We start from the raw sequence: 21913 nt of genomic DNA on the forward strand, positions 1-21913 counted from the left end.
CAATACAACTTAATCCTCAAACATGTCAAACCTCGTGTACTATTCAGCCCAACAGCACCATCCACTTGCCCCAGGGGCATGAGAAAATAAACACACAATGCTCTCTCTCCCCCTGTTCTCTCTCTCTCTCTCTCTCTCTCTCTCCCTCTCTCTCTCCGTCAGTGTGATCAATTTTTCAACTTCCTCCTTTTGGAGTGGCTGGGCTGAATACCAGAACACAGGATATGCTTCGCTGTGCTCTCAGTTTCACAGCAGCAGCAGCAGAAGCAGCAGCAGCACCAGCAGCAGCAACAATCGTGAGGACGACACACTCTGCAGTCAAGATGAGTGCTGGGGATGTGGTCTGCTTCGGCTGGCTCATTAAATCTCCCCCGGAGAAGAAACTAAAGAGATTTGTGAGTACACACCGGACAATTGTTTATGTCCTCTGAATACCAGGTTGTGCTGCTGAGTCTCGTGTGTGCGTGTGTCTCTGTGTGTGTTATGGTGTAGAATGATGATTTAGAAACACACTGTGGGTTTGTATGCTTCTGTTAACCTGAGCTATAAATCAATGTCCTTTATATCTTCTTCCTCATTTCTATAATAACGCATCAGTCTTGTTGTTCTGGTTTGTGGATCCACTATAGTTACACCAGCAGTGAATAATGACAATAACAATATGTCACAAAGTGCAGACAGACATGGAAACGACTCTACAGCAAGTGATTGCTTACATGGGCTGCACTGTTTTGTGGTCGTTGGGGGTCATGTGATAATGTTGCTCTGTGAATATGTGTTTGTGGGATGATGGTGTGTGTTGTGAAACATAGGAAGTAATGTCAGACAGACTTAAGAGACAAGCAGAAATAGTCCAGCTTTATATGACGGCTGTTTGCACTTCCTCTGTACGAATAGAAGAGGAGGAGGAGGGCCATTTGTCAACAACACTAGTGCGGGGAAAGGGTGGGTGGAGGTGTGCATTGATGGGGTCTGGGGCGGGAAACAGAAACTTATTTCAACACGCTATGCAAATTCTGTTTATGCCTGAGAATAATGTAAATATATGTTTTTCAGACTGTTGTTAGGGACAGGCGCACTATCTGACTCACTATTCAAATGTCGAGGACATGCTGTTATGTAGATGTAAATTATCGTGGTCAAATGTATCTTGCTCTAAGGTGTTCTACAAATGAAAACCTTCAGACGGCATTAAAGCTTTAAGAAAACAAGGCAGGGCGCTGCGGTGGTGTTCACAAAGGTGTTAGTTTGGTTGCTGAATTGTCACCTTTATGTAGAAACAGTAATAGCCTATCAACACTCGTGTTTGCTGTCAACAGTGCATTTCCACTCTGCCGTGGTAAATGTGCATTTAACAGCTGTCTGCTGTGTCCAGTCCAGTGCAGAGTGTGGTGAAGTCGGCCCTTACTCACGAGAGTCTGTGTCCCTTGTATCAAGACATACAGTATATTTGCATCAATAACATATTCCTGCATTTCTACCTTTTGAGGACATACTGAATATTTTATTATAAAGCTCCCTGACACTGTTCCACTCAATGTCACACAAGAAAATGAAATATTTAAAGAGAGATGGTGTATAAACATCTAATATATTATACTAAACATTGCTGATAACTATAATTTTAAGACTTTTATGACATTGGCTTTAAACTGCACGTGCACAGCAGCTTTTCACAGAAGACATTTGGACATGTCACTGTAGGAAAAGCACAATGTAAATAATACAATGATCACGGCTGAATTCCACTTAGCTGTTTCAGTTTCAGGGTCCTGGTATTGTTCATTTTGGGTCACTGTCACACTCATGACTTACTGGGGTACTTGAACAGAAGAGAACCAATGTGTTCCTAGCAGCACCATCATCACTCAACATCAACATCTCCTGTTATATTTTACAGCGTTGTGAATTTAAACCTCAGCTTGAGCGTCAATGTTCATTTTTGACCTTGAAAATTTTCACTCAAAAAAGAGAAGAAAACATCAACTCAAGGTCCGATTACCAGCATTTTGCAGCTGTTTCAAATGCATCACACAGTCTTCCTCTGTGGATTACGTTTGCTCAGTTGTCACAGCCACTGACCCCCTGTTTTCCATACTTTGGTCACATAATGACAGTTAAGCAAACTCCATCTGCTGGGGAAGACTATGAGATGTGGTTAAAAGTTCTGGATAAAACCAGTGAGCCAGTGGAATAATACATTTTTTTTGCTCTGCTTATGTATTAAACATGCATGATAACCACATTGACGGTTTTAGCCTCCAGGTAACAGAAAGAATGGCTCAAATACCCATCTGTCTAGTTACGGTTTCCTCTTAAACTTGTTATTGGCAGTAAAATGTGGCGTGTCTAACCATTTCCTGGTATAAACACATTACGGTCTGACTCTTGCAGGAGATTACCCACGTACAGAAAAAAAAGTTTTCACACCACAAAGAATATCAGCCGTGGCTCCATCCTAACAACACAAACAAAGCCACAAAACCAAGTGCATCTATACAATATTACTTTGCTTATGATTTGTTTTAATCGTCATTATTTCCAAGTATGAAATCTGCAACGACACAACTGGGATGGTGACAGTCACTGTTCACAGTTAGGGCTCAGGCGTTAAATATTACAAGTAGATCTCTGGACCTATTAATACTTGTTGACAGTTTCAATATGAAGCTTTCAGTTGACAGTTTAAGGCAGTGACCATGTACTGTATAAATACCTTTTTCGGTATGTTTTCTGCTAAATACAGTGAACTTCCTCTTCTCTGTACTTCTGGGAACTCTGAGTTGAGGTTCCGCTTACTGACCATATCAAGAGCACAAAAAAGAGAAAAAAAGAATTTAAAGTTGCTAAGTTAGCCGTTGTGAGCGGGAGCTGTGATCTAATTCCCATGACTGGTCATGACTAATAAATGGTGGTGATGGGGCAAAGGGTACACTTCTGCAGTACTGTGGATGATATTACAAAAAGTTCAAATTTAAAAGTGACTCCATGATGAATTGTTTGCTCCTTTTCTCCTGCAGGCGTGGAGGAAACGTTGGTTTGTACTTCGAAGAGGTCGCATGAGCGGCAATCCTGATGTGCTGGAATACTATCAAAGTAAGAACTCCAAAAAGCCAATCCGCACCATCGACCTGAAAGAGTGTGAGGTTGAAATGCTGAACGGGCAGCTCAGGATAAAACGAGACTTCAATGGGAAGCACCTCTTTGTGGTAAAGACCTCATTTCGTGTTTTTTACCTGGTGGCAAAAACTGAGGAGGAGATGAACTGCTGGATCAGTAGCATCAGTCAAATTTGCCAGTTTGCGAGCCTGGAGGATGCAGGTAAATACACACTGCTATTCAGATTGAAATGTGTTTGTGTTAAAGCTGTTAAATGTTATGTGTTTGTGTTAAAAAAAAAAAATATATATATATATACAGTATATATCAAACTTTAATGTGAGGTCAGTTTATTTGGTGTTTTGTGGTTCACGGACTCATCAAGGTCCAAATTTTTTTTTCAGCATTAAATGTCCCATATTGTAGAGTGTGATTTTTTAAAATTGTTATTATAAAGCAGGTTACTGTGCTATAAAGTATCAGCCTGTATTGAGAAACTGTGCCTTTAAACGAGCCATCGGACTTCTGTGCAGCTGTGATGTCACAACGATACTATATATAGGCAGAACATGCTGCTACAGTGTCGTTACAGTCATTCCCCGGCTGCAATGATGGTGCTAGAGACGCTGAGAGCGCAGATGTGGAAAACCCAGAAACACTGACCAATCGGAGCAGACTGGGCTTTTTCTGGAGGGGGTCTTAAAGAGAAAGGCGCTAAAACAGCATTTCAGACAGAGGGTCTAAAGAGGTTTATTCAGACAGATAGAAAAATAATGTTTTTTTAATATTAAAGCATGTAAACATGCTTTAGCAGAAACCAAAAAGTATGATCCTGAATATGAGAATAATATGTGTCCTTTAAAGTCCTCAAATTCAAATTTGTTATATTTGCAAAATGTTCTAAAATTGTAAATCTACTCAACTGACGGGAGTGTTGATTACTCCAAACTCATGTCCAGCACACATCGTCAAAAGTCCTTTAATTTTTTAATTTGAACAGAGTTCACAAAGATTCTAAAGATACAAGTTTGAGGTAACATTTATAAAATGATGCGCAAAACATCTGGAATATTTCCACCGTGTCCTATTATTTTGCAATACTTTCAACAAACTGGTATGTGTGCAAAGTAAAAACATGAGGGAAAATCGAGATTTGAAGAGGTAATTTGCCATCTTTCTGAATGATCCATGCTTGAGGTTGGAGTGGTGGACTTCAAGAGCATTGAACCAGCTGAAAAGTCTAAAACTTAACCACGGTTTGAACACAGAACTATAGCATTAGTACGCTCGGGAACACATACGTCATCACATTGTGGTTAAAAACATTTGATGCAAATCAGATGGGCTTCTTTCTTATTCAATTTTTCACATCATTAACATTAAAAATCTATAGAAATATTGTAACTAGTTTCTAACACACACAAGTCAAGGGAAGTATACACGGTTTGATGACTAGAAGACAAAATGCGGCCGCATATTTTATCAGACATCAAACTGTTGTCTGCGTGCAGAAGATGTTTCTGACAGTTCAAAATTATGCAGATGCTACTTGCCTGTCACGCAGCCTAATGTTGCAGCTGTATTACAGGAGATAACTGAAGATCAACAGGGAGCTGGGGTCCCGTTCAAATAACAGATATATAACGAGATTTTTCTATCACTTCTGCCTCTTTTTTGTTCTTGTTTTGTGCCTCTTTGCAGTTGCTTTGCCTCCCTTTGTAGTTGTTTTCGTGTCTCTTTGTTGTCCTTTTTACTACTCTTCGTGGTCATGTGTCTCTTTGCAGGTAAGGGTCAGGGGCCCCTAAAACTTTGGGCCCAGTAGGCCCGTTCAGTGATACATCCATGCTCAGGCGCTACTTTTATTACCTTTAATTGACCTGTGACCACTGTATGTTGACTTTTATTGCTGTTTTTTCACAAAAATTCAACAAAAAAAACAACACATTATCACTCTACAATCTATAGTCAGGGTGTTGCTTTGCTGGTGCTTCCAATGAAGGTATAATTCAATTAAATACATTTTATTTATAGTGCCAAATCATAACAAAAGTTATATCAGGACACTACGAACTAGGTAAAGACCACACACTGACTTATTTATGATAAAAATAGAGCCAAAAATTCCCCCGTAGAGTACAGGTATTCGGTATTGTGATATTTTGCGAGGAAACGCAGAGACATGTCTGTTAGAACATCTGCGGGAAGGAGATTGCGGCAATGTTGCTGATATGGTTTCTCTGCGTGTTACTGTAAATCTCATATGCTCCTCAGAAAAAACACACACAACTTGCTGAATATAATGCAAAGTGATATACACACATTGAACGATATAGATTGTTACCGTTCTTGTTGTTACCTGTAGAACGTTAGAATAATGTGATATTGCTTTAATGAAGGGTTTTCAGAGAAAAAGATCTCAAAAGACTTCTGTGTGATAGCTTTTGCAAAGGGATATAAAAGGTTATGCTGCACTCACATGAGAACACAAACATCTTTTAAGGGAGGCAAATGTTTCACGAGAACATGCACAGACTTTCGGATTTCCCCCCCACATGGTTCTGCAGGAGAGCCTTGACTCGGCGGCCTTGAGTGAGATGGAATGAAACACATTTCTGAACAACAGCCAATCTGACTCAAAGATTGGAGGATATATAAACAGAAGAGGGAACAGGGCTCACATGTGTCTACTTTCAAGGTGCCTGTAAAATAAAAAAATATCTTTCCTCTTTTCAAATTCACCAGCTCGTTATACAGTGTATTGTTGAGAAACCTGCGTGTGTGCGTGCGTGTGCCTGCGTGCCTGTGCGTGTGTGTGTGTGTACGTGTGTACGCTTTTAGCTAACCCTTGGTTTCAGCATGACGGCAGTTTTCTTATCACTCCTTAGTGGTTTTAACGTTTCACAAACTGCATACTCTCTGTCTCTTCTTGTTCTCAACAGAAAGCTCAGAAGAAGGCTTTCCTCACACTCCTGTCTCCCTTCATCCGTCACCCGACAGCTCTGACCGAGTGTCTGTATCAAGCCAACCAGACTCCGGTCACCCACTGGACTACCTGTTTCTCTCACAGTGTGAGACGGGGAGTGTTAGCACTAGTAGGTATGTACAATCTGTAAACCCTTTGACACAAGATCCAAAATAATGGCCGTAGTTCATGTTTAACAAATATCCTGTTCCCCCCTTCCCCTTCCCCCTTTATAGACATGACAGCTTTTCAAACTCTGAGATCTCTCTGGAGCAGAAGTCATCAGACGATGCTGTCAAGGACATTGTCCCCTCGCCTCTCTACACAGATTCCTCTTCATCCATCTTTCAAACCAGTCCCAGTCCATCTCTTTTCCTCCATGGGAGATTGACTAACCCTCCTTTCAGCGCTCCATGCCCCTCCATGGCTTTACCGCCATCCTCTTCTTCTCCACTACGTCACTGTGCCACAAGTGTCTTCCAGTTTGACAAACCTTATTCTTCTGCATCGTTCGAGGCAACGAGTGACAGACTAACACCTCCTCCACTGCCACCCAAGTCTAATCACCTGTCAGAGCAGATAAGTGATGAAGTAGCTCACAGGCGGTGGGCAGCAAGTGCGCGGCCTTTCTCAAACCATGCTGCTTCATTTCTCCGGAGGACCTCTTTGTCAAACCTGGACCATTTCAGAATAGGTATGTCCTGAATAGGAAAGCGGTCTCCGAGTGAGCTGGGCCCAACAAAATAATTCATAATCCTGGTGCTCTTATGATGGGACCGCATACGGCTGTGTCGACAATATCTGATTGTAGGAATTAGAATTTAAACTAATGACATTTTCCAATCATGTGTCTTATTTTTAGAAGATGCTGTTAACAGATCGATGAGAAACAGGAGGCAGAGTCTTAATCTGGTAAGAGGATCATCAAAAAAAGGAAAATGTTTTTATGAGATCTTGCTAGAAAATATCTGCTTATGGAATAGTTTGACATTTTGGAAAATATGCGTGTTTGCTCTCTTGCAGAGAGTTGGATGAGAAGATTGATAGCAGTCTTGTCTGTTTAATATGACGCTGCAGTCAGGAGATGACTAGTTTAATTTAGCACAAAATCTGAAAGCATTATCTCATTTGTTTAAAAAAAAAGAAAGGGGCACAGTAACTTTCTGGAGTTCCTGCTGTAGCTAAGGCTACAGCTGGGATGTGGCTAGCTTAGTCAACCATACATGCGGTCTTCGCTGGTTGCCAGGGCGATCTCACCGTGACTCTAGGAAGTCATTGTACCTTGCCAAGAAATTGGGTTTTTCCCGCAGAAAGGATCTGTCTTGTGGTAATAGCAATGTGCTTTCATACATTGTGACAAGAGTGTGTGGATGACGCATTTAGTTTCTGGCTAGTTAGGGATGCTTGCTTATTTCATGAGAGAGAGAGAGAAAGATTGTGATTGACATTCGTAAAATACACATATTACTTTCTTCATACTGAAGTGGACCTGGTTTGATCTAAAGTGTGTTGGATCCTTTCTAGCCATTACCAAAAAATAGCCCAGCACATAATGAAACATAACAAACGACTTCTCATTTTTACGTTTAGGTAATTGTACTTGACAATAACATATAGGCTAACATGTTGGGTAGTGACCTATAGTTACTGGTGGGTTTATATTGTTACAGTTAGACAAAGCCAGGCAAGGTTTACACACGTTTCCAGTCTTTGCGCTAAGCTAAGTTAAGCTAAGCTAAGCTAAATAGCTGCTTGCTGTAACTTCATATTTACCATAAAGACATGAGAAAGGTATTGATCTTCTCATCTAACTCATCAAAACATCCAACTAATCTTTTAAAAAATGACTGTAGGATTAGAAAATGTACAAAGCACCCTGAGAGGTATTGTTCTAAGAATAAAAACATGTTAGAATATCTGTTAGAATAATTTGAAAGATGCATAAAGATTCTACATACTTTGTCTTTTAGCAGCCTTGTTTAAATACCTCACGAGTTCAAAGCTACCAGGATGAGTCATATGTTCCCATGGCTTCCCCGCCTGCCTCTGTTACCACCACTGAATGTGATGGCTACATCCCCATGAGCCCAAGGACATTCAGCTTCCTCAATACAAATGGCAAAGTTGAGTCCACGACTCTGGGCACGCTCGTGTGTCAACCTGGAGATCCTGCTCCACCTCCGATTCACCGGCATCTCAAGCCTCGTCTGAGGAGAGGTGAGAGTCCTAACAGCCCTGACTGTTTTTTTTCTAATTTGACATTTTTCGACATTGTGTGGAAAACTAAGCTTTTATTTCTGCTCAGCTAATCAAGTCCATGGCCGAAGGTCTTCATGATGTTTTTGAGTATGTAGTCTTCGTTATACTTGAAACAGAGTTTACAAATGTATAAAAAGATTGAATGGCTTGATTGATTGATAATCCTCTTCCTGTCTGTTAATGAAAATGTCAGTAGAGGATTCATGCAGATATCAGATACACAGATTTTTTCCACACAATGATCTTTACTATGCATCAAAACGAGCTGGTCTTTCCGTGGCATATTAGAGACTTAAAACTTTGCCCTTTCTGGGTTCACAGCTCGACCTCCACCCCTTGACTTGAGAGGCCTCTCTACAATCACAGAATGTCCCACTCATCTTCCTTTGAACAGAGCAATGACTGAATCATGGTGAGATTAAAAGTCTCTTTATGAACACAGTGTAATAGCAAGCTCCCGTCATAGGGTTTGGTTATGGGACTGCCATTTTGCTTTCAATTAGGTCTTAGATGATCTTGGTTATAAATATGATGACCAGCTCGACTGATATCCTGCTTCTCAGTTTCTATTTGTAAAACTCCATAGCTGCTTGCCAATCTGACATAAATTCTTCCTATGTCTTGGTCAGTTGCAGCTTTTCAGTGAACTGTTTACCTCTTGAAAGAAGACTTGACAACGGGGACAATCCTAGAGATGAAAACACAAACTGCACTGCAATGGTAACTATTTACAGTTGTGAAAACCATTTTAAACAAAACATATTGAGTGTATAGACTGACCAGAGACTAAACAAGGCCTTTGACTGTTCCCTAAGGTGTTTCTTTCAAAGCAACTGTGTGTGGAATTGCAATTTGGTTCAGCTGTATACATGCATTTGTCAAGATTACATTACTCAGGGTCACAAACTAGCAAGTCGACAGTTTTGCGCTATGTGACATCATTCCCAGAAGCACCATTATCCCTATTACAAGGCGTGTTAGCATCAAAATTATTAAGAAGCTGTTGTTTTATGGTAGAATTGTTACATAATGTGGCTTTAGTTAAAACACTTAGACATTATTGATAATAACTCATAATTGGATGTTGCTCTGATGGTAATACTTTTACTGTGTGGCTCATTAAATCAACATAATGAATCATCCACTTTTCACTTACAACTTGACGGTACTTTCCTGCACTAAATGTATTTGTGTAAGCACAGCAATATAAAACTGTTTTATCATGCTGGCAGTAAACCTTAAATCACTGCTGACATATTATCAACTGTGTGTAGCCAAAATATGTTACACGATAATTTTGGTCCTCACTCTACTAGGTTTGTTTTACAGAACACTAAAACAATAACAGAATCTGACATTCTTCTTATTATCGGACCATTTGTGAGTGGAAAAATGTGTTTGTAATCTCCACACAGCTAAGAATTTGGGTGTGGAAAGTGATTGCGTGTTTCTTAAATATTTTGCTGCAACTATAATCGCACTTTCAGGGTGTGAGCATTTGTAACAGTGTGATGTTTTACAACTTAAGGCTGTTCCTGGAAATGGTCCATGCTAATTGATTTTCCAAGAATAAAGTCTGATGAAAAGAACATTAGTCACGTATCTTCTGTTGTACAAAAACATGCCGACAAGCGGCAAGTGGATGCATAGCACAAGTATTTTCCTAAGTTTTCCTCTGAACAGTCTAAGGCCACCTCTTTATTGAATTAAGGATTTACTGACAATGCAGCACATATGGAAATAGATTATAGGTATTCAATAAGGTCTTCATCTGTTTGTTTGACAGGAGTCAACGCAACATGGCTCTCTCACCTTTGAAGGCGCGGTTCAACCCGGGGCGAGAAGATCAAACCTTGACTATTTGTCACTGGTTTTCAATTCTGCGTCGCCCTCTCCTGTGCAGAAGGTATGTTCTGATCAGATAAATGAGACAGTTCAAACACATCTCCCATCTTTAAAGGTCTCATTATGTAAAGATTTCCATGTCTTTTTTTATTATAAGGAATGTCAACATGCTTTAAACGAGCCGTCAGGACTTTAGTACGGTTGTGATGTCACAACTAAACTATATATAGGTAGAAAGTGTCACTACAGTGCAGTTACAATCATTCCCCGGCTGCTATGACAGTGCAGAGACACCAAGAGCGCAGATGCACAAGACCCAGAAATGCTAACCAATCAGAGCAGACTGGGCTTTTTTAGGACAGAGGGTGAACACAGGTGTATTCAGACAGACAGGATTTTTTTTAAATTAAAGCATGTAAACATGTTCTAGTAGAGACCAAGAAAACAAGTATGAGAACCTGAAAATGAACATAATATGGGACCTTTATGTACAGTCTTGTGCAACTGTGCGTGCGTAGACACTCATAGACTTCTTGGTTTTTCTTCACTGGAAAAGACCCTGACATTATTTATGTTACTTTCTCTGTCACTTCCTACCCTAAATGCTGCAATCTTTGAGTTTTGAAGGATTCTGGGAAACAAATGAAGGAAGAGAGAGCAGCTAACACCACACATTAATGATGACATTGTAAACAGAATTTTCTTTAAACTTTTATACTTGTGCTCAGCCAGCCCATATTCCACAGTATAATAATTATGTCCCATATTATTACTATTTAAATGACCAAATCAGTGCTCATTCCACATAAAAGCCCCAACAACTTGTCTGTATCTGTATCTTTGAAAACGTGTAACTTGTGATTCTGCTGACACAAGACTATTTCTGTTTTGGTACTGAAGACTCTAATGCTGTGCATAACATCATTTGCAATGAGAAACACATGATCGAAGATATGTCTCCAAAGATTTGTACACCAAGAGTTCGGCACACTCAGCAGCATCCGTTGCTTAAACACATCAAGTGCAACAATTATTGTTTGTTCGTACAAGTAAAGCAGAACCCTCTCTCTCCCTCTCTCTGTCCTGCAGAAGCCCTTTCTGTGTGACGATCACAGAGTGGATTACGTGCAGGTGGATGAGAAGAAGACTCAGGCGCTGCAAAGCACCAAAATGGAGTGGACAGATGTCCGGCAGTCGAAAACATAAATGGAACGTACACGCTGGGGAAAAAAACATCTAAAATCAGGAACGCCTGGTTTTAAGAAGACCATCAAAACACCAGCGAAGAGGACATATATGAAGAGGACCAAAAACTATTTAAAAGCACTTTGAAATACAGTATTGAAATAAAGTACAAGACAATTAGATGCCTGTTCGCAAGGTGGAAATACAAAATTGCACTGTAAAACTTTCTCACTGAGTAGATCAATATTGTAAATAATACCAGATTATGCACTGTATCACAATGATTTTTACCTACCGTAGCAAAAAGGGCATCAGATTGCTTCATTGTACACTTGCTGTAAATGTTTATATAGTAACTGTGCTTGTAAAAAAGACAAATATTTTATGGTAAAATGTTCTTTAAATAATTATTTCTTTTCCTCATTATGTATCATAAACCAAAATGATCCATCCTGAGCTTTCTCCTTCTCCCTCAGTGACCTTCATATTGAAGATGTGTTTCACTTGCTTTGGTACTGTGACTCAAGAGATTCTGCAAACACGCCATACTGTTTCCTGTATATCCCCACTAAGCTCCTTGAGGTTTTCAAATGTTATCTTTGAATATATGACTCTGACGATTAATCGTATCTTGCTTCTGGATAAATATCACATCCACGAGTCAAAATTCAACAGAAGCAACCCATAATCTGATAAATGTGCTAAAACAGATACCCCGCCCTCTCCACCCAAACCCACACTCATTTCCTCTTGATCTTTTCTTCATACATTTTTATTTATTGTGTTTTGGTTATTTATTTAATTGTATTATGTCCTTTGTCTCAAATATGTGTCTGTCCTCACTGGCATTTTCTAATGTTTTGGCTCTGATAAGTCTAAATAAAGTTTATATATTTTTTACAACTTTCTAAAGGCATTTCCTTAATTCACAGCCAACATTTTTTATTACAATTAAGAAAATGAAAAATTCTAATTTTTGACTTGGACTTTTGCAAGTAATAGTATCAAATGTATAATATAGTATTGGTTTGACTTGGTAGAACGGTAAGAAAAAAAACAAACAATACATTTTCATGTGTAGGGGAAATTCAGAATCCATATATATATATTTTCAAATTTAGAAATATTTTTTTCAGATTAAGAATACTTAGACAATAAGTAAGCAGACAATCAGAAAAGGATTGTCTGCTTATGTATATGTATATATATATATATATATATATATATATATATATATATATATATACATATATATATACACATATATATGTATATATATATATATACATATATATGTATATATATATATATATATATGTATATATATATATATATACACATATATATATACATATATATGTATATTTATATATATGTATATATATATATATATATACATATATATAAATATATATATATATATATATACATTTTTTGACAGGGTCACAAGCTCTCTTTCCTTTTTTAAAAAACTTTATTTATCATCAAATAATATGAACAATTGGAAAAGGAACAAAAAAAACAAAGTGACAGACATTCCAAAACACATAATGGCAGACAAGATCACTGACTGTAAATTGAATAAAATACAATAGCTGATGAACATTTTTCAGCTATTGTATTCAACATATGACGGTGACTCAAAATAAGTTTTTAATTCAATTAAAAAAATGGAAATGAAGGGGTTGCCTTGGACATTTTGACTTGATGTATATGGAATTTAACGAGTAATATGAAGACATTCAAATCTTTCCAAAAGATGATACAAAATGGACAGTTATAAAATAAATGGATGATACTTTATCTTTTTACAGAAGGAACAGCTGTTATCAATGTCAGAAAATGTAGATGTGTATGCATTAGTAGGATAGATGTTATGAAGTAGCTTGAGTTATAATTCTCTAATTTTGTCAGAAATTGAAATTTTAATGGGACAAGCCAAGCTCTACTCCAGTTTGTATCAGTGAAGAGGGAGCTCCAGTAAGTCTTTCCATGAGGGGTTCTTTTCCTTTTGCTATAACAGCATCTTCTTATATGTTTATTGGTACATTTGTAACTAATACATTGGGTTCAATCTAAGTAAAGTGTCTGTTGAGGGTTAATAACCCAGTGTAGTTTACTACAGCCTTTCATCAGCTCTTTCGAACCACTAGACCTAACTGTACATCTGATGATTTATAGATGATGGGAAATCCTTTTTTTGTAGAAACATCTTATATGATATTATATGACCCTCGTTGTTAAAAAAAAAAAGAACCTTTAAAAAAATTACGTTTTTTTTCAACCCAGATTCTTGACGCAGACTTGTGTCCTTTACTATATTATACCAAATGACTGTTTTATATGGTGAAAAATGATGTGAGTAACATCATTTCCATGCTTAACAGAAAGTGAAGACCTCCTACTTCTTTAAATATGTTGTGAGGAATAAAATGCCCTGTTGAGTCAGGAGCTTAAATGGGTATTTATTTATGTATTTACTTATTTATTTATTTATTTTTAAATAGGTATTTATAAAATGGTATCGATACACATGTGTTGCGTCACTAGCATGCGCCGAGAGGAGAGGATCACGAAAGGAGTTTTGGGTAAAATACCTGAGAAGTCGGCGGAGGAAGTCATCATCCGCCCAGGCATTTAAACGCTGGGGTTTTTGGGAACATTTCAGAGTAAAATTGGCTAAAGTAGTCACATTAATCCCACATCTGTGCGGTTGGTCTGCATATTTATAGCACACAGTGGTTGAACGTAACCGTAACGTTGGCAACAGTCAGATTCACACTAACGCCACCGCTGTTAGCAAGCACCCCAGCTAACCCAGCTAACGGTGTCTGCGAACAAATGAAACCGTGTCTGGGGGAAACTACTTCGCGGTCCAGGACGACCACCGGCCAACTGCAGTGACACAACAGTAAAGTTAAATGCTTTGAGAGGTGAATTCGTCTACTGGTCGACAAACCAACACCGTGCTGCGTGCTGCAAGATTTTGGCTTTAGCTGGTAAGTTTGTTTACCTCTTTCTATCAGAGTCAGAAATACTTAAATGTGCTAATGTGACCCTTAGTTTATCATGAAAACTGCCGTCTCAAAGTAGGTCTGCTAGTTGCGCCGAATCCAATGTTAGCTGCCGTGTGTTATGTTAGCTGAGGCTATCATTTGAAGCACACTGGATCATTTTGGACTCACCGCTGGTGTTACCTGTGGCAGAGCGACTCTACAGCTGCTGCACAGTTCCACCTATAGCCTGTTGCTTTATTACCTGGGTGTTCACATCCAAATCTTACTGGTATCATGTATATGAAAGTTTTACCCTAGCCTGGCTTTCTCTCTTTCTGAAGCATGTTTATATATACTATACCGTTACTATAGTTTTAGTTTTATTCTTGCAGAAATATTCACAAAACAAAAACATCCAATACAAAGGCAGTAGATTCTGTATGAGATATGTTTAGAATTATGACAACAAATCTGTATCAATGCTCTAAGTTGTTAGGTCTATAAGCTTTACATTGATGATGTAAAAGAGTATAGAGTTAGTATTTCTTCTAAATTTGACCTATTACCCAGAGTCCTTGCCAAATTGGGATTACAATAATATTAGATAAGGTGTGTGTGTGTGTGTGTGTGTGTGTGTGTGTGTGTGTGTGTGTGTGTGTGTGTGTGTGTGTGTGTGTGTGTGTGTGTGTGTGTGTGTGTGTGTGTGTGTGTGTGTGTGTGTGTGTGTGTGTGTGTGTGTGTGTGTGTGTGTACTAAATAATGGCTCTAATGACTTAATAGAGTGAACCCTCTTAGGTCAAAGTCAACAACCACACACTGTGTAAAAACAATCCCAAAACAAACAAACTCAGAAACTGACATTAAAAAAACAAAATATGCCATTGCAGTCAGACCGTTGGACCAGGAAATACACCAGGACCGGTGTATGTATAGTAGGTACCAAGACAAGACATTAAAACTTAAAAAAAAAAAAAAAAAGCAAAGACAACAGGACACTACAGATGAAAGTGACCACTGCCTGAAATTCAATTCAGTTCAATTTTATTTACAGTGCAAACTCATAACAAAAGTTATCTCAGGATCCTTTACACATAGAGCAGGTACAGACCACACACTGTGGCTTATTTATGGTTTACAGAGACCCAACAATTCCTGCATGATCAGTAACAGCAATCTTGTGCACACAGTGGCAACGAAAACCTTCCCTTTAACAGCCAGGAACGTTGGACAGACCCAGCTCTATGGAGGACGGACATCTGTCTTGAACGGTTGGGGAAAAAAAGGAGAGAGAAAGAGAGGAGAGACAGAATGGCAGAGAGAGACAAAGACAGACACAAAGGCACATAGACAGACAGAGAGTCCCAGAGAAGCAAGCAACCACAAAAGTAACAGTAACTGTAATAATATCTATAGTAATGTGAATATGACTTATGTAACTGCAGTTAATGCAGTAGAATAGTAGAAACAAGCACAGCTAAGGTGATAGCATATGACAATCATAATAATCATGGTGGCAAATATGATCAATGATGAGTAGTGGTAATAACAGCTGAGATACAATGAGAAGTATGACTGATAATGTTTTATGGGCTATACATTTTATAATTTATAAAACTAAAGATAGTATTATATGAGTAATAGTAATAATAGCAGGGGGAAGCATCATGCAGGACCACGGCAGTAGGCCCCACCACGATCAGCAGAGACCTGCGAGGCGACAAAGCACAAACAAGTCCGTAAAAGAAAGAGAGGAGAAGTGCACAGAAAGGCACACATGGTTTTACAAAGCCATACACCCATGCACAGACGCTGAGTTGACAGAGAGAGAAAACAAGCGGATACTTATGCAAATCCACACTGACGCTAGTATTATGACTAAACATTTATTTTCTTTGTATTGGGTTGACTCACTTTAGCTGACAAAAATGACTCATCTTCAATAGCACACACCTCAGGCAAAGGGAAGAAAATGTGTCCTCTTACATCTTGGTATGTCAGTCATAATGCAGCAGTAGATGGTAAAAGTAAAAAAAGGCGGTTGGCCACAGTGATACAGAGGACACCGATGAGTATATGAAATTCCAACCTCCTAATGGATATAATGTTCCAAGTGTGCTATGTGAACGCTTCATATCAGTGTGGTAGATGTTACATTTGAACTGATCATTGATTTTGGTCTCAACTTTCCCAATACAGGGTTCGTATCAGATGGAGGACATATTCACTGCAGGGATCCTATCAGCTGATTTAGAAGATTCAGCTACTATGCCTTCTGTTGGACTGCTTTTGTAATCGTGGTAGCCATGGCTTCCCCTAAGGTAGACGAGCTACCAAGTGACACCAAGGATTCGGCTTCAGCCTCCGCGCAGCCATCCCGATGCCGCCATGATGAAATCACGGAAGAGCCTCAGCCGGATACGATGAATGCTACGGTGAAATCCCAGAAATCTGGAAAATTTAGGAGGGCTGCCCTGACTTTTTTTGGAGTTCGCAAAAGTATCTGTATTTTGCCTAGTTTCTTTGGAGGAAGGAGTAAAAATCAGAGCAAGTGGTCTTCTAAGAAAGGACTCAACAAAAGCAAAACACATGATGGGCTATGTAAGGTTAGTCACGATGACAATCTGAGTGGGTACACCCCAGCTGGAGATTTTGAGTTCCACGGCCAGAGGGACTCTGCTGGAGAGCTCCGCAGTAGCTGTCACAATGAATGTAGTCACCCCACTGCTGACCAGAAGTCGCTGACTCTCACCCGGCAGAAAAGGGGCTTGAGGAGTCTTTTTCAAAGTTTTAAGTATCACAGAAACCACAGAAATGGTGGAGTGGATAAAACTGAAATGATTGCAATGTCCTCTCCTCGCTGCAAGAAAGAGGTGCCTGTTGTCCAGGACAACACCAACCAGTATGTCACAGAGTGCCTGGCATCTGAACCTGATGTGCCTGATTTTGCAGATGTTCTATGTGATATTTCCACTGGTCCTGAATGTATTGATGCTGATGCGATGCAATCAGAGAATAGTGTGCAGCAAGACAGCCCAAAGTCTGAGCTCGATGATGAGATGTGCGATGAGGAAATTAATTTGATGGCCGTAGTTTCCAGTGAATTAAAGGAGAGTCTGAGAGGACACAGCGAGCCTTGTCTAAAACTTCACATGATGTCTGAGCCCACACTGAAGTCCGAAACCCCTGCTGACTCATCGGATCAGTTAAACCTGATTTACGGAGACGTTGCATCGCTAAAGAGCTTTGATTCCCTCACTGGCTGTGGGGACATTATTGCAGATCAAGAAGACGACAGCATCACAGAGAGCACGGTTTCTGGAGAAAGGAGCCGAAATGGAGGAAAGAGGGCCTCTTGTTATCGGACTTATCAGGGTGGCGGTGAAGAAATGGCGTCACCTGAAGACTTGGATGAGGAGTGTCTTCATGATTTCTGGGGAAATAACACATCAGAGGATATTTGCTATAGTTGCAGCCAAGAACACACTGATTTAACTTCTGACCTGACAAGTTCTCAAAATATGGACTTACTGAACAGTAAAAGTACACAGCAAGCCAGCGGCATGGACAATTCTTCAATTGCTGATGTGTTAACTCCTCAAAGTGAGCATCAGGAATCTGTCCCAAACAGTGATGAGGGCTACTATGATTCCACTACTCCGGGGCCAGATGACGGACAAGAAAAAACTGACAGACTACGGGCAGAGAGATTACCCAGGGACAGCTACAGCGGCGATGCCCTCTATGAACTTTTTGCACCTGACGAGAGCCTCATCAGTCCACATTATGAAAACAAATCCAAACTGCCCACTTCAAAACAGTGCAAGTATTTAAATGAGCCAGCTGACATGACCGATCCTGCCTTTGTCACAAGCATCAATCGACTTCAGATCAGCGCTGAACTGTACGGAGTTCATGATTTCCTAGAGGTGCCGAGCACATGCAGCAAATCCTCTGAGTCGGCACAAAATATGATTGGTCGGCAGGAAATCGGCATGAACATGAACTGTAATTTGAATTCCAAACCTCATGCGTCAGCCAGCAGGAATAATCAAGAACCAGATGTGTTTGATGAAAAGGGAAATACGCCCGCTTCTACTGAAAGAAGAACAAAATCCATAAATGCTGATAGTGAGAAAAGGCACAGCAGCGTATCATTCGGAAGCACATCCGACCCAGATTTTGAAACGTTTTGTGAACCCAAAGAGCAACATCTCGAGGAAAACAAGCCTGTGGCTTTACCATATAAAAACATCAATTCTCAGTCTCCAGATGATAACACTGACTTGGAGGACGGACAAACTGTGTGTTTCTCTCAAGCACTTGTCGACTACACAAAAAACTCTCAGATGCTGAGTAACTTGCACAACAATGTGGATGATTTGGAGACAAACTCTGCCTTCACTCCAAATATGCAGGCCTTACCTACCATAGTCACGTTTGATGTAGTGGATATGCATAATGAGGGTGAATACGATGAGCAGATTCACATGGAACTGGAGGAGGACATTTCATCGCCCTATCAGGAATTTGAGGAAAGCTACCTACAAAAAGATGCGTTTGCCGAATGCGACTATCAAATGTTAGACCTGTATGAGCAGAACCTGATCAGTAATACATGGGCAATAGCTAGTCTCCCGCGACACCTAGGCCTTACAAAAGTCAGTCAGTCCATGCCTAATCCGTTGTCTCTAGACAGGAGAAGTAGGTCTCTGGACACAGAAAGCCTTGAGTTGAAGATGCCTGACGCGTACATAGAGAACAGAGCTGCTATCGTTTCTTGTGCTCAAACTGAAAAGGACTCTGAAAGAGATTCCTCACCATATTACAAAAATGATGTACTCGTGTCTGCATCGGAGGTTAGAGACAGTAGCAGTATTATGGCCTTAACATGGCAAACAAGGTCAGAAATGGCTTTAAGCCTTCCTCTCACAGATGGGGAATTCACTGAAAAAGTACAGAGTCTCAGTCAAAGCCAAGTAAAACGCAAAATATTGTCTAGTCCATCTAGCAGCGATTGCCCTAACAGCAAATCGCAACTTTGCTCTAATGTGTCAGACAGGGTGTCCTGTGATTTAATGTCACAGCAGACGAAGCTGTACAACAGGCAGTGTCACCTCCCTTCACAGTCAGAGCGTCGTTTACCTCACGGCACCTTTGTTTATTCTGGGATGATGGACGATGAATCCGATGATGCTGACGAGGATATTTTTTGTAAAGCTGCCACAAATTCGCACTCGTATAATCCGTGTGGTAAAAGCAGACCAGTGGCTAGCAGGGAAGGAATGTCTCATACTGGGAGTCTCCTGAATGCAGGTGTGTCTAAAGATGAAACGGCTGTCCTTAGTGAAACACGAACACCCCGGGATGTGGCCTGTAACAAACTCCCCGAGGCAACCATTAATTGAAAGGCTCTCGGTCTCGATTGAAGTCACATGTGTAATGTGCTCATGAGTACTTTTTATGTTACATCCAAAGGAGTAATCGTTGCTTCATTTTTGCTTTGGTTTCATTTTAAAAGTTGTTGTACACTGTGAGAGATGAATTGAAATCATTCTGAAATGTGGAGTCCGTGCTGTCGTGCTGCGTCAGGGTTAGGGCTGTCTTCATTGGGAGGTCAAAAGGGATTTTCTGCATTTGCACAGTAATAGTTGATTGCTTCACGCCGGCCACACACATACGTCAGTCTATAGAAAGTGTTTTAAGCAAGTAATAGTTCCATTTTCATTGAAAATGCTCACAGATTCATCTCATTGAGATATTGAATGTTGCTAGAATGTCTAAACGTGTATGTAGGCTCAGTGTCCAGGTCTCAACAGTAATGCCACACTTTGTTTTATTGGTATTCATTAGCCTGGTTTCCATAGCACAGCCAAACAGGGCTAGCTAAGTCTCGCTTCCTTTTGCTAATTGCTCTGAAACCCATGTATGCTTTAAGTGCTGGTTTATGTTTGTGTTTACTGCATAGCCTCTCTTTCCTCCAGTAAGCTTTATGTTGACCTGTCATGATGCTACATGATGATACATTGATTCATGATACATTTACGGTTTTCTTACTTTACCTCATTTCAGGACAGTTTGGGTTTAGGAAATAAGGGAATTTCTCAGTTCACGGCGAGGAATAGCTCAATCCACAATCTAAAACATGTCTCTTGATACCTTTACAAGATATATTTGAAATACATTAAGCTGTTATTGTATATGGCTTAATCTCAAAAACATCTAACATCTAGCTATTCCCCTCAACTCAGAACAGGAGAGGCATTTATAGTAAATGTCCAGATGGACTGATGGTTCCCAGAGTTTAACTTCAGCTGCCACTTTATTCACATACTGTAGCTTTGCAAGTCACATCTACTTGTATTTACTACAGCACATTTCACATGCAGTTAACCCGTGTATTAAAGTGCTTTACACAAGAGGTTGAAGAAACAGCCAGAGTAAAATACATATAAAATGGTAAAGGAAAACAATTAAGGAAAGAAATAGTACTGTAGTACCTAATAGTCTTTACTGTTTGCTTCTGGCCTGACTTGATTTGGACTTACTGGGGCTGTTGTTTTTTTCTGTTCCCTAACCAACAGCTGGACCCCCCCTGTGAAGTTTCAATTTATTACTGAAATGATGCACTCCATTATTGCGGTTTGATTTTGTTCGGAGTTTGAAATTATGTCAAAAGATAAGCTGGTATTTTTTCCCGTGCATTTAACGTTTGATCGGTCAGAGGTTCAACTGTCATATGATGTCGTTTTTTATAGTGTCATATTTGACAAATGTCAGAGAATTTGTATTTATATTCTCAGCTATTTGTACACTGTAACATTATTATGTATTCAGAATGGTTGTTACAAACTGGCAATATTCCTTTTGTTTCAGTTTTATTTTGTATTGTTAAATGACACCCATGTTGCATTAGAGGATGCCTCTTGGAAATCTGTTACTGTTTTGTCCGAGTAGAACACTGCCTTATACTAAAATAAACATGACAAGATATATTACGTTTTCCTTTTTTTTTATGTATTTCACTCAACCAGGGCAGTGGGGGAGCTGAAGTTCATCCCAGCATCTTTGGAGCCAAAAGCAGGCAAACCATGGAATAACTGTTGTAGTGCTTACACACTGGCAAACACATTCACACACCTCTTCAACACCTGAGTAGAAAGTCTACATAAAGGCTCCCCAGTCTGGTTCAAATCCAGGACTGTCTTGCTGGGACTCAATGCAACGCTGCGAGCGCACAATTAAGAATTCCCCGGTGTACAAGTAACAAGTACTCTTTTACATAAGTAAAGGTAGTAATACCACATAGTAGAAATACTTTGTTACAAGTAAAAGTCCTGCATTCAAAATGTTACTTAAGTAAAAGTACTCATTACGCAGAATGGCCCATTTCAGAACATTATATTCTGAGATTATAATTATTGGTAGATTAATGTAAATATCCCTAATATTGCAGCTGATAAAGGTGGAGCTGATTTGAATGACTTTACATACTGCTGTGTAAGGCAAGGCGTGTTATTTGTATAGCACCTTTCAACAACAAGGTAATTCAAAGTGTGTAGCCTAATCT

General features: G+C 39.6%; 2 protein-coding genes across 3 annotated transcripts; both read left to right on the forward strand.

The window, feature by feature from the left end:
* Positions 1-209: 209 nt before the first annotated feature.
* Positions 210-12160, forward strand: gab3 (GRB2 associated binding protein 3; the record flags this gene model as incomplete). 2 transcript variants are annotated; one of them, XM_083926849.1, is made up of 10 exons in its annotated part: positions 210-395; positions 3021-3321; positions 6039-6195; positions 6298-6755; positions 6924-6973; positions 8035-8278; positions 8642-8732; positions 8950-9040; positions 10107-10226; positions 11255-12160. In XM_083926849.1, 10 exons carry the CDS (start codon positions 225-227, stop codon positions 11369-11371), a joined length of 1800 nt encoding a protein of 599 aa, XP_083782975.1. In that variant the 3' UTR covers positions 11372-12160. The 2 variants fall into 2 exon arrangements, with proteins under 2 accessions (XP_083782975.1, XP_083782974.1); XM_083926848.1 differs by having other exon boundaries at positions 225-395; positions 8032-8278.
* A 1851-nt stretch (positions 12161-14011) lies between these two features.
* On the forward strand, positions 14012-21311 carry amer1 (APC membrane recruitment protein 1). The gene is made up of 2 exons (XM_083926842.1): positions 14012-14349; positions 16543-21311. The coding sequence occupies exon 2, from the start codon at positions 16650-16652 to the stop codon at positions 19749-19751; it is 3102 nt and encodes a 1033-aa protein (XP_083782968.1). The 5' UTR covers positions 14012-14349; positions 16543-16649; the 3' UTR covers positions 19752-21311.
* The last annotated feature ends 602 nt before the right edge of the window (positions 21312-21913 follow it).

This window comes from Echiichthys vipera, assembly GCF_963691815.1.
Source record: "Echiichthys vipera genome assembly, chromosome: 14".
In the NCBI taxonomy this organism is placed as follows: domain Eukaryota; kingdom Metazoa; phylum Chordata; class Actinopteri; order Perciformes; family Trachinidae; genus Echiichthys; species Echiichthys vipera.